General features: G+C 35.8%; 1 protein-coding gene across 1 annotated transcript in view; it reads right to left on the bottom strand.

Annotated features, from left to right (window-relative positions):
* Window positions 1-15912, bottom strand: part of LOC140154686 (unconventional myosin-XVI-like) — a 237582-nt gene that overhangs the window by 74679 nt on the left and 146991 nt on the right. Inside the window, 4 exon segments of the mRNA XM_072177253.1 lie at window positions 8975-9096; window positions 11319-11415; window positions 12695-12797; window positions 13778-13983. Coding sequence (XP_072033354.1) covers window positions 8975-9096; window positions 11319-11415; window positions 12695-12797; window positions 13778-13983 — 528 coding nt within the window.

Raw genomic sequence — 15912 nt, 5'->3', positions numbered from 1 at the left:
TTTGCTTGAAGTCAACACATTTCTGGTGAATGACAATTAATACCATTTCCTAACACAAGTTCATTTCTATTATTGTTTAGGTATCATCTGGAAGCCGATAGTTTGTGACTCATATGTGCAAGGCACACTTGTCCATTCCAAAACAAAACTCACTTAATATAACAAAGCCTTTAAATCACAAGGGAAGTTACATCTTTAGAGTTGACTGATAAACAAAGAACGCATAAAGATATTCTTGACATCCAGGTTTGTGGGGTGTAGCCATGATAGCAGTGTCATTTTGGGAAAAAAGTAATATACGCCATCAGAAATTATAGGCTAACCAAAATAATAACAAGTAGGACTAAATATCATCACTTATCAACATTCAAAACCTCATAAATGTACATGATGCGTGTGATCCAATCATATTTTATTATTTGTAAACACAAATGGAGATCCATTAATATTTTACAATTGACCGCAAAGTACGTAAATCTTCCAATCTTGCACATAAATTTAACTTGTGTTTGCATATCATTTCTTAATGCGCAAACAAGCCTGCATACTTGTTGATCGCATATTAAATGTGCATTAAAACAGTGTACGGAAGGTATATTTTCAATGGTCTTTTAAGCAAAAAATTATGTCATTTTCATGAAACAAATTTGTAAAATGGCGGTAATGAATGATTTTAAGGTTACTGCATGAAATTGTTGGGTTTTGAAAATTACCTTGGCCCAAAACAAACCCCTCTGATTTCCTGCAATGACCTCAAAACAGATATCATGCAGTTATTATTGTCTAAATAATAAACATTAAACATTTGGGTATCAGCCGGGGTGCCTGTCTGTCTGTCTGTCTGTCTACCTGCATCTGCATGTCTTTGTCTCTCTGCTCATCTCTCTAAATGTTTCATGCATCGGGGTTGGGATATCATCATAGCCTCTTTTTTTCTTTCCTTTGTCCTTTTTTTCCTGTATGAAATATTTCAACTTGCACAAATGCATTGATTTGACAGTTTGTTTTCTTTATCTTATTTTGCAGTACAAATCAACCCTGTTCAATCCTACGATAGTGAGCACAAAATAACAAAGAAGTCACAAAGCTATTGTGTCACTAACCAATTTCCTACAAAGATGACAAAATATGGGCAGATACCCATGGATCACTGATTCACACTAAATTTAAACAAAAATGACAAAAAAAAACATTTTGTTTTTTGGTTAAAGTTGAGACCATCAGGCAGTTAGGGGCTGTGAGAAAACAACAAAAGCTACATGACCTCCTCACCAATGAATGCACACACACATACACCACCCTACATGACAACCGTGGACCCTTATTGTGTGTGGTTGTTAACAGTGAAACCATGGACCCACACACACAGACATATCATATTCCATTAATGAAGACTTGTGATATTTCATCGCTAACCATGTTCCTGGTATTAAACCTATGATAGAGGACCCTATACCATATGCAAAGTTATGCTGCATAGCACCCTCTGCCACTGTCTTACGACCGTGGACGTCCACGGTTTGCAATGTGTGTTTTTTTTTCACTCCATTAGTGTGGACTCAAAGTCCACATTTGTAGGTACCCCTTCACCCCCATACATTTGCTGTCAAATGAAGACCATATCCAATTGTGGACTGTGTGCCAGCATTTTCAAACATCTTAACGAGAACATTTTTCGCCATTTGTTGTGTACATGCAAATTTATATGCACAGTACAGGGCAACCATGGATGCACCTAGTACTAACCAATAGGGGGCTCATCGTCCAATGCACAAAGGTGTTTCTTGTCTATTGAACAAGTTTGGAACTGAGGACCATCCACGGTTCTGTGTGCATCCGCACTTTCATACGAACATCCGGTATTGATGGTAAACACGTACACACCCCTGTACTCGCATATCCACATGAACAATCTAAATACAAGTGGCATATCATATTATCTATTTAACATTGATATATCATGTGAGTTGATGAGTTATACATCATATCATTTCCACATTAATCTCATATATTATAACTCATTATTGACAGATGATCTAGCAGTCCTTATTTCCTATTTGTACATGATGAGTAACCCTACCGCAATGTCACCTCAGAACAAATCCCTGGATCCTACAGATTTTGGTGATCACTTTCAATTTCCTTTGATCACAGATTCTCTGATTAAAATCAATGTAACATAATCTACCCATTAATCTCTTATTTCCATCTGTACCACCCATACTGTACAGGTGAATTAACATTAATATGTTTAACATTAATATACTACTTCATATTTCTGGTTCAGGCCAGTATAAGCGTTTCACCACTGCTACAGCCATTGCCTTTCTACAGTGATTTGCAGTTTTCTGCTGTGATTGCCATTTTGGTCAGGTACAACATGATTGGTTTACATTCATGCACATAGTGAGCACAAACTGCAAAAAAATCAATGTCATATCTCGTATTTTACGAAATTTCTTGTACATTTACATAATCCATTTTGAAGACTTTCATTCAAGCTCCCACCATTTTGATATAGGGCTTGGCCTACAAATATTTACTGACATGATACATTGGGACTTTAATTCATTTTAAAATTGAGGGGAGGGGAGGGGGAAGCTTAATCCAGAATATATAGACCAGCTGTCCATGACTCCTCTGGTTGTGCCAGTAATGTCAAATATACTACAAAAACATCAAAAGACTCAAGTCACACCACATCATATTTCCAATAAAGATCACAAATTGAGACTAATCAATCAACACAAACAAAGAAAAAAAGCTCACCTATCAAATTGACAAGCAAAATCTTGCACCGACGACAATACTGGAGGACGACGACGATGCTTAATTTCTTATGATATAGATCCACTTTCATCAGGTTTCCCGGATCAAGAGACTGTATAGATTTACAAGTGTCCGCTGTCAGTAATAATAAAAGCCGGCCGACTGGGGCAGGTCATGTAGTGCTTTTACATCCTATTAAGACTGGCCTCTTATCACAATAATATAACATACATCAAGTATTCCTCATAGTACACATAGAAACACACATCCACATTTTAAACCATTGATACAATAAGTACAACTGCAAACTATGCTTAATTAATACGGTGATTCTTATAAAAAATATCTTGAAAGCAACTTACTCATATTTGTCAGAGCCCAGTACTGCATATAAAATCCAGCTGGCACATGAATTGCTATTTATAGCCAGCATCTAATACATTTATAGTACTTGACCCATATTGGCGCCCCTTTCATAATTAGTGCCCTTTGGACTTTTCTCATATGAATATCAAAGCATCTCATTTAGTGTACTTCGGGTGTGCAATAATGTAACTAAATAAAATATAAAGAAACCATCTGCATGCGAGTTTTAATGTCTGTGACATCAGCTTACCATTTTTAAATTATTGGGAATTACAACATAATTTTGCACAGAAAATGTCCATTTTGACAAAGTGCATAATAATCACCCTCTTTAAATGATTTTGTTAAGTACCAAGAGCACTAATTTGGACACATATATAAACAAACATGGACCATTCTCTTGAAGACTTGGTTCATTGCCCTCGTACCACATCCTCATTAAAAAGAGCTGATCAAAACAGCTCTGATTTTCATAATGTCAGTTGCAGACAGTATGAAAAAAGCACAGGAAAATTATTAAAATATCAGGATAAAATAAGTAAAATAAGGACAAAATGGCCCAAAACAGGGCTAAAAATAAATACACAGAAATTTGAGCAAAACAACAGGATTCCTGCTTAAACAGAAAAAAAACACGGTTCTAATCAAATGACCAAAGAGATACTTATCATTCCAGCAATATAATGTATACTGATATTAAAGGCTTTATATAAAGGATAAAAAAATCAACTCACTTTTATGAAGTCACTGCTACGTGTAATCCATGAAACCCAACAAATGCATTAACACCATTTACCTTGATTTCATCACGAATATGCACATTCAAATGAGTACATTTATATTCAAAATGAGTACACATACAAATAACACAAACCAACCAAGTATTTGTCAGTGGTTCTGAAGACTGATTCAATTTGGTTAAGTCAAACCCATACGGTGGTGTGTAGCCAGCTGACACGTTAATATGATATCATACAGTATTATTGGATTGAGTTTAGCTGTGACAATAAGGGATTCCATCGCATGTATCACTCAACACTGACAGGGTCTTACAAGAAAGTTTGCGAATCAGGCCTCGTGGTATTATTATCACATATATGTATTGGCTAATCAGTAACTATTCGCTGTCGTAGTGCACATTAGAATATGCCCGTTGCCAGGTCAACTGGATCACGTTTTCCTTGTTACGAACCACTGATCGAAATGATCACAACACAAAGCCTATGGCATATCAAAATTCGGAACAGGTGCTTGAGCCCAGGCTTGGAGCAGTAACCAATGGTTACTAACGTGCACTACGACAGCGAATACACAGTTGCATGGCAAGTCAATCAGCAGATCAACTCACAGGTGAGGGGACAGTAGGGCCTGGGGGATTGGGTAGAGACATGCCTCAAAGAAACTGGTGCAAGTGGATACCAATTTTACAAGATAATGTGACCCATTTTTATACCTGAAGTCCAGATTTTTGGCCAAATTTAACATGGTTTCGCTCAAGTTTGACAGTTAGGTAAAATTTGACCTAGAAAAGGGGACCATTATACCAGAGGCCAGAAAATGAGACCCATTTTTGCAGCAGGTCCCCCGATGCTGATCCACTGATCATATGTACTGAGTAATTACGCCCCCCACGGGCAGTAGTAGGGGCAAACAGAGTGTCAGTGGGGAAAACTGTCACCCCATAGACATCTGTGTAACTAACTGCCCAGTTCATAGGAGGGGCTTGAGGGACTTGATTCATGACTGAAGAGGCTCAAGCCCTCTCACCCAACAACCTGGATACACCACTGCAGTCAACAAAAGACACAATCTAGAGTGTTTTCAATCAATTTTATTATCCCCTAAAGTTTTTCAGCCGTCATAAAAAATGTGTGTCTTTATGCCCAAACAACTTAAAATAATCATAGATATTCTTTGTGCTCATTTGTAGAGGGGGGGGGGTTGGTGAGGGCCAACATAGGTTTCTACAGTAAAATCCATAAGTTTCATTTCACTCTTATAAAATTATTCCAACAGATATTGACTTTTACTGCCCCCCCCCTTTGTAGTTACATAATATAGCTCAGCAGTTCTAAGGTTAACATATTGTACTGAACAGATATATCAAAAACCAATGAACATGGCAAGGCCTAGAAAAACATCAAACAAATACAGCATTTGAGATAACTCCTCAGTAGTTGCAGTACTTTTTAAATGACCCCTTCTTGTGTATCGTCTCACCATATGGCATTCACTAATAACTTGAACACTTCATAATGACAAAACCAGTATCATATTCATACTATCCCTGCTTCACTATATGTATAGGATTTCACCTGATTCTTCACTTGATTGATTTGGCTTGTTTATTTTAGGTAGAATTATGGTGAAATCTGCTTCATGATTTTTCAATTACTACTCTTCAATAATGGAAAGTATCTTTTTCACAAAATAGTTTTATATTTTGAAGAAATGCGCATATTTTTAGTATAAAGCACAATAACTTTGTAACACAAAAAGGGGAATTAAAATGAAACATGAAACTAAGACTTGCTTTTATGCTAATTACAATAATTGGTACACCTCTATACACTTGTTGCTGGGTGCATCCATATTATTGCCTGTAAAAAGCCGACAGGTCACGCTAAGGCCACAGGATGCAATTTTTGATTGTTTGGCAAATAAGATATTGATATTTAATTGCGTAATTCAATTAGCTAAACAGGACACTGCGTCCATCTTTAACACTTGCACCACTATTAACTATTGTTAAATATCCTGTACATAAACATTTGGCTAGTCTCCAAACATGTAATTATACATTTGACCATTCCAATAACCCTCTCTTAAAGTCTTCAAGGTCCATCAGTGATTGTCTGCTCAAAATAATTTCTCTAACTCCGCCACCAAACAATCTACAATTATATAAGGTTGATATATCATATCTATTGCATAAACCATGTAAAAAACCTGCTCTGAAAGGGATGAATTGCCATTATTGTTTGGTGTCTACTGCTTGCACCTATCATGCTGAATTTGGCAGTCTTATTGTGCGATAAGAATAAAATGGAAGTATTATACTTAGTAGATATATTACAGCTTAATTGTCAGTCAGGAGATCCCATTAACCACCACTGGTAACCTGTAACCAGTGCTACCTGGGTTTTCAGCCATTAAACCGTTACACCCACTAGTTTTTTCCTGGAGGAAATCAATGGTGTGGAGGGTGCTAGACAGCCTGGTGAAATTAAAAATAAGATTCACCTACAAGGGCATATGAGCTCAGAAGGCACAGAAAAGGGTGATGCTAGTGGAGTAGGATTCATCATAAGAAAAGACCTCACAGCTAATGTCTTAAGCTATAAGAGCACATCTGATAGAGTGGCACAGATGATCATCATGATATCAAACCAACAGAAACAGAAACTGTTAGTGTGTGGGCCCTACAGGGTGTATCAAAATGATTGGTACCGAAGACTTCTCATTGTTTGCCGAATTTTTTACTATTTTTTTGTGCCAGTTTGGGGTTAATTGTTTAAATATTTGTAATTATAGAAGTTTTATCTTCTCTACGAATTTTAGATCATAAAGATAGCACATTCCATTCAGAAGTTACATGATTCTAAAGGAAAGTAGGTGTTTTTACACTTTTCATCATAACGCTGGATCAGTAGCGCACCATTTTCCAAGCTCTATTTTACTGCAAATACCTAGTGAGGATGATATGTTGAAAATCATGGAAATGTTTAATATTTTCCTTGCCTTATTCTTCAATCATAATATATATAAATGTTATAATCAATATTTAATGCTTGAGAGTAATATTATTGACTTGAATAATTCAGGTGGGGTGAAAGAAGTTTGTGTATCAACACCATCCAGGGAGGTAATTTAAATTGTATTATTTAAGTAGATGGTGTGGCAGAATTGCTATAGAGTGTAGACAGTGTAGGTTAGTTCAGACCTGGTAAAAGTTATTGGAATGGCTCCACAGTATTCCACACTTCAGTGTGCAATCACTGGTCGACACGAATCTATGGAGAAGTGCAGAGAAGATTTAGGAGACAGTTTCTAAGAGCAAGGCGTATATCCCATGCAAACATGCTATAACTCGCAATGCTTCAAAATTTGATATGGGCAAGTTACAGAATGGACCCATCAAAGGTGTTCTTTCAAGATTAGGGCTTCACCTCACACTGCAAGAGTTGTAAGGCAGGGACTTCAGGAACTATCTTTCTAAAAGCATGTGTAAAGCAATTTTATGTTATGTATACTGAGGAGTATGTATGCAATAAATGGTTCAAGCAGTGAACCTATTCATCTTGTGTTGTGTAAGTCAAACCATGATTACGTCGATCTTCGTTTAAATGATAATAGCTCCCAGATGCATCAACCTATCAACTTCAGATTAATAGATCAATAAGTTAACATATGCCCCTTTCTATTTATAGTACAAAAATTATATTAATTAGCAATTTTATATTTTTGATATATTTTTGAAAATGTCACATAGCCCGGTACCAATCATTTTGATACACCTTGTATGTAAGATAAGGCAAAAAAAAAGTTGTTTGCTTGTCCTCGTCCGACCAACCATCTTGGCAGTTCCACCCGTAGAACTTTTTATTTTGAATTTTTTTTTTACAATTTTCCCCAAAAAGCCATGAAATTTTCGTCAAAAAACAGAAGATATAAAAGAAATGTTATAAAATACCATTTCCAGGAGGCATGAGACTGCACTTTCCTAAAAAAATGAAAATGAATGTGAAATTGGGCAAAAAGAACCAAAAACAGGCTGAAATTAAATGAAGTTGCGAAAATTTTGACGAAAAAAACCTGTTAAAACTGTTTAATAAGTACAACAACATCCAAAATTTAGGGTTAAAAAGACAATTTAGGGTTAAAAAGACAATTTAACCCTAAATTTTGGATGTTGCTGTACATATTAAACAGTTTTTAACATTTATTTTCCTTGGTTATGTACACTACTTGAATCTTTTCAAGATCCATTCAAAGTTTCCCTGCTGGTCAGTTGGTACTGTTTTAGTTTGCTTTTTTGCTCTAAAAAAACTGAATTCAGTTTTAAAATTGAAAATTCTCATGCCTGCATTTCCTGCATGTTTCCCCTCCAGTCATACCTGGCTGAGGGTTCCAATATTTCGTATTATCCTCCTCAGTATCTACACAAGTAAAACATTGTTGAACTTAAAAATGCAGTATTTTAAGTCTGCCAGACATGTATATGTCAAATAGAGTAGTGTTTACATTGAATTTGTCTTTGGTGGAAATTCTGTGGTCAGTGAGTGTTTTACATACAAGTACTTCACATTATACTTTTGGTAGGGGCAACCTTGAAAAAAAAAAGATAAAAAGGGAAAAAAATTTCCCAACCAACTGACCCATTTTCTGATAGTGATCTATGGACAAGCAAACAATTTATTTTTTTGGCCTAAATATGATTTCTTCCTGAATTAGCCATATTTCTCTGCATCAGAAAATCAATTCTATTATCGTGTTCAATGATCTTGTGTTAAGTTAGGCCCTATTTGACTCGTTGGAACGTTAGAAAACTCTGCCCTGGTCAAATGTCAATAGAGATATCAAACTACAAAAATATGAAATAAAACTATCACTATGAATAAGAACATTGATGAAAGTAGCACAAGGCAGCTCATGGTGTATATCGTATTTTCAGCCTGAACTTTCATTAATTCTGTCTCAAAACTACAAACTTACGACGTTACGCTCATTTGTGGTAGCAGGTCACATTTCTGGGATATTAATACAAACATATACAAGGCAGCCTTTGGCTATATAATTGCATGTGACCTGTTTCAGAGTAAATAATGCATTAACATACCTGGTGGAAACCCCGTCCTGTAGTGTCAATCTCTGTAAGGAACTTGGCCACATATTTCTGCTGTGTTGCACCCCTCTCATACAAAGGTTTGATAAGCTTACGGGCAACAAACCCTCTCACAACTGTAACAACACACAAAAATAGCACACAACCAATTTTAACATTTTATCTGCACCAATTAGTGTTTTTTTCCCTCAGCTGAAGTCAGTGTATCTTGCAAGATTACATAATGTTGATGGGATGGTCAGCCATTAATTAGATTAATGTATCATATTTTGTAAATATTAAATGACAAGCTAGTTTTCTTACAAATGTACCACTAGTAAACCCCATGAGAACTACCTGCCAATTGGCTAAAATGAATAATGTGTCCAATTTTGAACCAATCAAGGCGGGTATTAATAGGTATATCACCTCAAAAATAAGCGCAGCAGAAATCACTACATGACTGAGCTTTATTAAAGCATCAAAAATCAAAAAATGGAATTGAAATCGGTCAATGCATTGTGATGTAGTGTCAATTTTAAGATGTTCGTAAATGGAATTAAAACCTGCCACAAATGGCTATAATGACAAAATTGGCACATTTCGAGATTTTGAAGGCTTATTTGGACGCTTGCTTGAAAAAGCAGCGTTAATTTAAGTACCACAGGTTAAATGCCTATCTTTCCTAACTTCGTTAAAGAAAACAAAATTAAAAAATCTATCATTGAATAATTATAATAAATTAACCAAATATACTATTTTAGCAAATTCAGCCAATTTGCAGACAAATTAAAGGTGAAAAAATGACTAAGTTCAGCTAATAAATATGCAAAATTGATGCCAATAGAAAACCGTACATGATATCAGGGTGCGGTTTTTTTGCACACATATGTATACAAAGTTATTTCAATTGATAACAAAAAATACACAAAAAGTAATTAATTATGCAAATTAGCTAATTACAGGTAATTATGTATTCATGGTATTTTTATGTAAATTAGGCATGAGGAATTTTGGTTTTTTTCAATATTTAATGAAAGTCTATTCATTCACCATAAATATGTCAAGTATGAACCTGTTATGATGTTGATTAAAGAAACTGCAGTTAATTACTTAAATATAATACAAAACATACAAAGTTTGACATTTTGACGATGTCAGGAATAGAATTTTCATTTTTTTCTGTAAACATGGTATGTGTCACCATTGCTCAAAGCCAAATCCGAAAAGTAAAAATCATAATTCATTTGCAATGAGACTTTAAATGAACATTTTGTTATCTGGATTAACATGGGATCACAAATGGTAAACGGAAAAGCCATTCCCACTGTACCGCGTATACAAAAATAGTATGGCCTTGGACACACACAATGGCTTAGAGCTATTGAGGTTTGGAAAATTACTCCCTAGAAATATCTTTGATATAATGTTTTGTTTCAACTAGTTTCCTCGAAGTGTTTCATTCGTTGTCGACGGAAATAATTTACATGCTAAGACAGATTAGTATTTCAGCTAAATGGTGGTAGGTCCCTTTATTTCAATAGGCCTATATTTACTGATTATGAGTGATCTTCAAAAATCCATAAAAACAGGCAGTAGTTCTTAAAACAATTTTTAATTTGGGGGGACCTGATGGTAGCCTCGGGAAGGCTTCACACACCATATATTAAAAATTCAAACAATTTGGATAAATGAAGCATATGAAGAAATTAATTTATCGACATGGATGTTTTCTAAAATTGGCCAACTTTGAAGCGCGCGCTTTTCAATTCACTGTTATGCTTGCATGCACAGTGTAGCAGAATTATTGTGCAGCCACTGTGACATACCTAGATTAATAAGGTCCACTACAAATGCAAGTTTTACCATAAATAGTTTAAAGCCTAATCATAATTGGCAATTGAAATGAGCATTTCAAGTTATCAACCAATCAGAAATGCTGTTAGATGACCAGTAGTGTCCGGAGGGTTAATTCAGTCTAACTGTCACAAAATGTGGACCACATTGACAAACGCTGAAACAGGTCAACAAACTATCTGTACAAACTACCTATGAATTGAAGCTAATTTATCCTTTTCCTTGAGTAGGCAAAGGGATGAAAATGTTTATTCTTGAAAATGATTTGAACCTGGGACCCCTGACCCTTGGTAACTACCCAACACTCTAACCAAATGAGTTATTGCTGATTACATGGCTTATTATTACCAAAATCTGAATTTTGACTACATCTATAGTGTGTTCCAGTCATAGCATGTCATGTAATGTATGTTTGACTTTTATTAACTTTTAATTACATGGCACAATCGTATTTAAATACTTCATAAATTGGTTGAACAGTTGCCAGTTAAATGCCACATACCTTTCTGACATAATATGATCTTTTCTTCATATTTTCTGCAGATATCATTCAACTTTTCTGCATGCCAGTAACGGAAGAAGAGTTTGCTATAGCCAACCTGGAAAGAAAAATAATGTACAAAGTGAATGCAATGTTAATACAAAAAATCCACATAATTTCCAATGAGATCAACTTAAAAACAAAACGCTTCCACAATATATGACAAAATTCATTGAAGAATAAGAAACAGGTCTATAAAGCATTTAATTATTATGCTGTAAAAAATAAAGGAAAGTTAACAAGATTGAACTTAAAAATAAAGGTTAACTGTAACAGTATTCCTGCTTTTTGTTTGATGACGGGAGAAAAAAGGAAGGAAAAGAAGACAAAGAGAAAAATTACTTTCTCCATCCCCATTTTGAACCACTGACCTCATGGGTGTGGAGGACAAGACGGTGGATAGCAAGCCATGCGTGTGAACCTGCCTGGCCAACGTTTGTGTGAATACATGCTTTAGGATCATTGCGCAATGGGATCACCTTGGGCTTGCAGACACTTGGAGCTATAGTATTTTTTGGTGTTAGGGGTAATTAAGGCCTTGATGAAGGGAAAGATGAGTAATAAACTGTAACATTACTTCTGCTTTTTGTTGATGAAGGGGAAGGAAAGAATGAAGATGAAAGAAGGTATAAAGATAAGAATGTGCCGGTTTTGAACCACCAACTTCTTAGGTGTGGAGGAAAAGACCGGGCATATAAAGCGATGAGTGCGAATGCTACTCAGCCAACATTTTTGTGTGCATATGTGCTTTCCCAGCATTGCACAAAGGGATGCTTGGGCTGGCAGTCGCTTTGTGCTGCGGTATTTTGTCAGGGGGTAAAGTTGATCACATTGTTTTCACACCATAATCAGGGAAGTGCATCAGTAATTGAGAAAGTACTCTGCCAAAGACTGCAGTGCCCGGGTTAATTCAATTGGTGCATACTTGCATTTTGACACTTTTAAAGTCCAAATTTCTGCCTTTACTTTCAGCCCATATTTGGATTAAGGCTTTTTCCCTAGTTTCAAGCTTGTTGAGTGGTAGGCCTACTACTAAGTGGCATCTCTGAATGAATTCTGCAGGAAATCTGACTTGGTTTATGACATGCTATACACAACTTGTTTTGTAACACCCAATTGCCCATCATTCAATTTTGTAAGCTTCACTAGATTATTGGTCCCCATACCTGACAAACCAATATGGCAAATTTCCAATAGCATGCAATAAGCTTGAGATGGGAAGGATTCTACCAAAATTAATTTTTATTTATACACACAAAATTAAAATTCGTATACAGGTCCGAAGTGAATTGAATTCATTTAATATGATGTAATATTTATGATTTCCCCAGGTTTACCTTCCATTCAGTGATGCCATAATGACTCAATGTTGCTTTACATGTGTCCATGCTGCTTAATTTCTTCCCATCAATACCTGCAAAGATCTCCATAGCCTTGTACCTGTGATGAGAATCAATACAACATTCAATCAACCAGTTAAACAATTATCAATATATCACTGGCAATGTAATTTAGACCCAGTCCACACAGGTGTGTTTTTCCATCGATTATGATCATGCAGCAGATTATGATCATGTTACAATCATATTACAAAATTAGTATCATGTGTTGGCATACTATAATCATGTAATCATTCGCAAATGATGAAAATGTCCATCGTTGGGCCGTGATTGTGTCATAATTACTAATGAAAATTACCTGTGTGTACATATTTTGTTGTTATATCATGTTTACTCTATGGACTTTGTAATTGCTGTAGCATGTGTATTGATTACGACACAATGACAAGGTGCTGACCGTGTGAATGCTCTCATCATTCATTTATAATAAATGTGTCATAATTGGGAAATTACGACATGATGACAAAAAAGTTCTACAGTTAATTTTTTTATTACTTCCGTGGTCTTTGCTGTGCACCAAGCATACACGAGCGTAAACACAGAAGTGATAAACAATCACGCTGACTGGCTGATCAACTGTCTTGACAACAGGACAGTTGACCCATTGGTCGTCGGCACGTAGAAGGGGAGGAGACTTCGCCACTTCTACACGATCACCAGCGCGTACCCGGACTACGGAAGTAATAAAATATTTACTGTAGTATGGACTAGGTCTTAGTAAAGCAACCAGCTGCTGCACCACAGATTTACATGTTCATATCCTGGGTGCAGAGTTCCCACTGACTTTCAATTTTAAAATTCCCCGACTCTTTGTTATGTAACTGTCCTCCTTGTATCAACCTTGCTTATCAGAATTTCCATGAAGAAAATAAAAACTCCATGACTTTCCAGATTCAATAGAAATCCTGGGGTTAATTTAACTGATTGATTCCTATTTTGTATGCTTATCTAGACATTTAATGCATTTTTCTCTATTACATAAGTTACATTACAATGTTTACAGTTTGATGTGTTTCTGACCTTTCCAGAAACTCTTCTGCTGTGAGCCTCATTGGATATCCCTCGCGTCTGATTCGTGTGGTTTCCATCACTCCCGTATACCTCAGCTGTGCAATCACATACTCAGGCGTGAACTTATCAGGTAACTTGGCTGTATTGGGTTTGATGCAACGCACAAAGTGTGGAGACGATTTTCTCATTTTGCTCATCAGTTCCATCAGTGAATTCTGTATCAAAATTGAACAAAATATCCTGGTTAACTCTCTACTTACAACTTGACCAGGTCCAAATCTAGGATTTCTTGGGAGGTGACAGGTGGTGGGAACTACCAAAGTACATAAAAAAGTAGATGTTAATCACTCTAAAATATACCCTTTGAGCCTTTTCTGTAATTCAAAAACTTGCCTTATTTCATGTTCCAATGGTCTTAAACCAAAAAAAAAAAAACACTTTAAACCAATAAAAATACATTGCAATTTGTACAATGAAAGTAGGCCTACTACTTCTCAAGGCTCGTGCATTGCTCAGGTGAGCAAAATATTTGATGCAATCATGCAAAATGAGTTTGATGTCGACTCTAACTATATTCCACATATTAATATTTTAACTTGATTTCACTGACAACCTTTTTCACCTTTTTTACATTAATCACCATATCGGCAAACTAGAATTGTCAAATTTTGACTCACTTTGCTTGTTCAGATCACTTACTAGTTTGAGAAACAAGTTTCGTAATTTTCTACCAAACAGTCCAAACTTATTATAATAAAAATCACCATAAAGTCAGTATTTAATAAATAAGTACACACATGCCCAAATGATGTCATTGTTTTTTCCTAGAATCAAAAATAATTGAAACAAGTAGCCCAATTTCAGGGGGAACACAAGCTATCTGTCAGTACCATGTTTCATACCACAGACAGTGTAAACTACTGGGCTATTCCAGTTGAAATTCATACACCCCCTATGAAGGACATGACTTAAATCTTCCACAGAGGGAGTGTAGATTTCAAATGGAGTCACCCATTCAGGTATAACTCACTTGAAATTCACACTCTCTGAGTGTAAAATTAAGGTCATGTCTTCCATATTAAAGGGGTGTATAAATGAACTGGAATGGCCCATTGAGTTGGTTTTCATCATCTTGCCCATGCTATCAGTTGTGGTCTGTGTCATAGAAGGCTGTGAAGATTTAAATTGAACACACTGATTGCTTACAGTTTGGGGGCAAGAGGATGATACAAGGTGTTACACAATTGTGATAAGAGAAAGTGATAGAAGTCACTAGTAATATTTTAGCTACCAAACCATTATATATAGCATTGACATACTTTTGCTGACTACAGGTAAAATGTTGTGACTCACAGTGGAGAGGCTGCTATCTGTGGCTTGATTTTGCTTCTTTGTGGAAACAGGCATGGTGTACGTATCATATCAAGAACTTGATATTTAGAGGTCTATGACACCCTTCTTGATACACACCTCTTACAGTCACCATAGGCTATTTAATAAAAGGCACTAAATTTAATGTCCATGTGACCCATGGGCTCCGCCATACCAAGACCACCAAGTGATCAGTAGATGTGCTACAATGCTAAGAGATAGGAATTTTTGAGCCAAATATAATCAAAATTGCTGAAAATGTATTAGGCAACTTAATTACACATTGGGGGATTCTGTTTTTTTTAGTATGTTTTCAAGAACTAAATTTTGAAAGTTTTTACTGACGGAAAAAAAAGTTATCGATGGAAGCTCTAACAATAATACTACAAAAAGGTGCAAAAAAAATGACAAATTTGCTAGAAAATTTGGACATGCATCGCGCGTTTCCAATTGAAATACACAGGAAGACCACCCGCTGTGTCAAAGGTTACTTTTCCAGACTTCCTGTCTAAAAGCTGTAATGTCAGCGCCCATTTGGTCATGTGGGCATTGAATTAAGTGCCTTTATTTAAATACCTTAAGATGACTGTCTTAGCTTGTGTTGCCCCTTATCACCCTGCAAGAGTCAGCCTGCATTCAGCATCCAATACCACTGTTTTTTAATTCAAAATAGCTCTAAAAACATAATTGTATTTATCTGTTTCATTTTTACGGTTCACATGTATAGGCCTTTTTTTTTATACGATCGAGATGTAGCAGCACTTTAGAGGTAT

Source organism: Amphiura filiformis, chromosome 6 (genome assembly GCF_039555335.1).
Source record: "Amphiura filiformis chromosome 6, Afil_fr2py, whole genome shotgun sequence".
In the NCBI taxonomy this organism is placed as follows: Eukaryota; Metazoa; Echinodermata; class Ophiuroidea; order Amphilepidida; family Amphiuridae; genus Amphiura; species Amphiura filiformis.
This window is presented reverse-complemented; position numbering and strand designations above follow the sequence as displayed.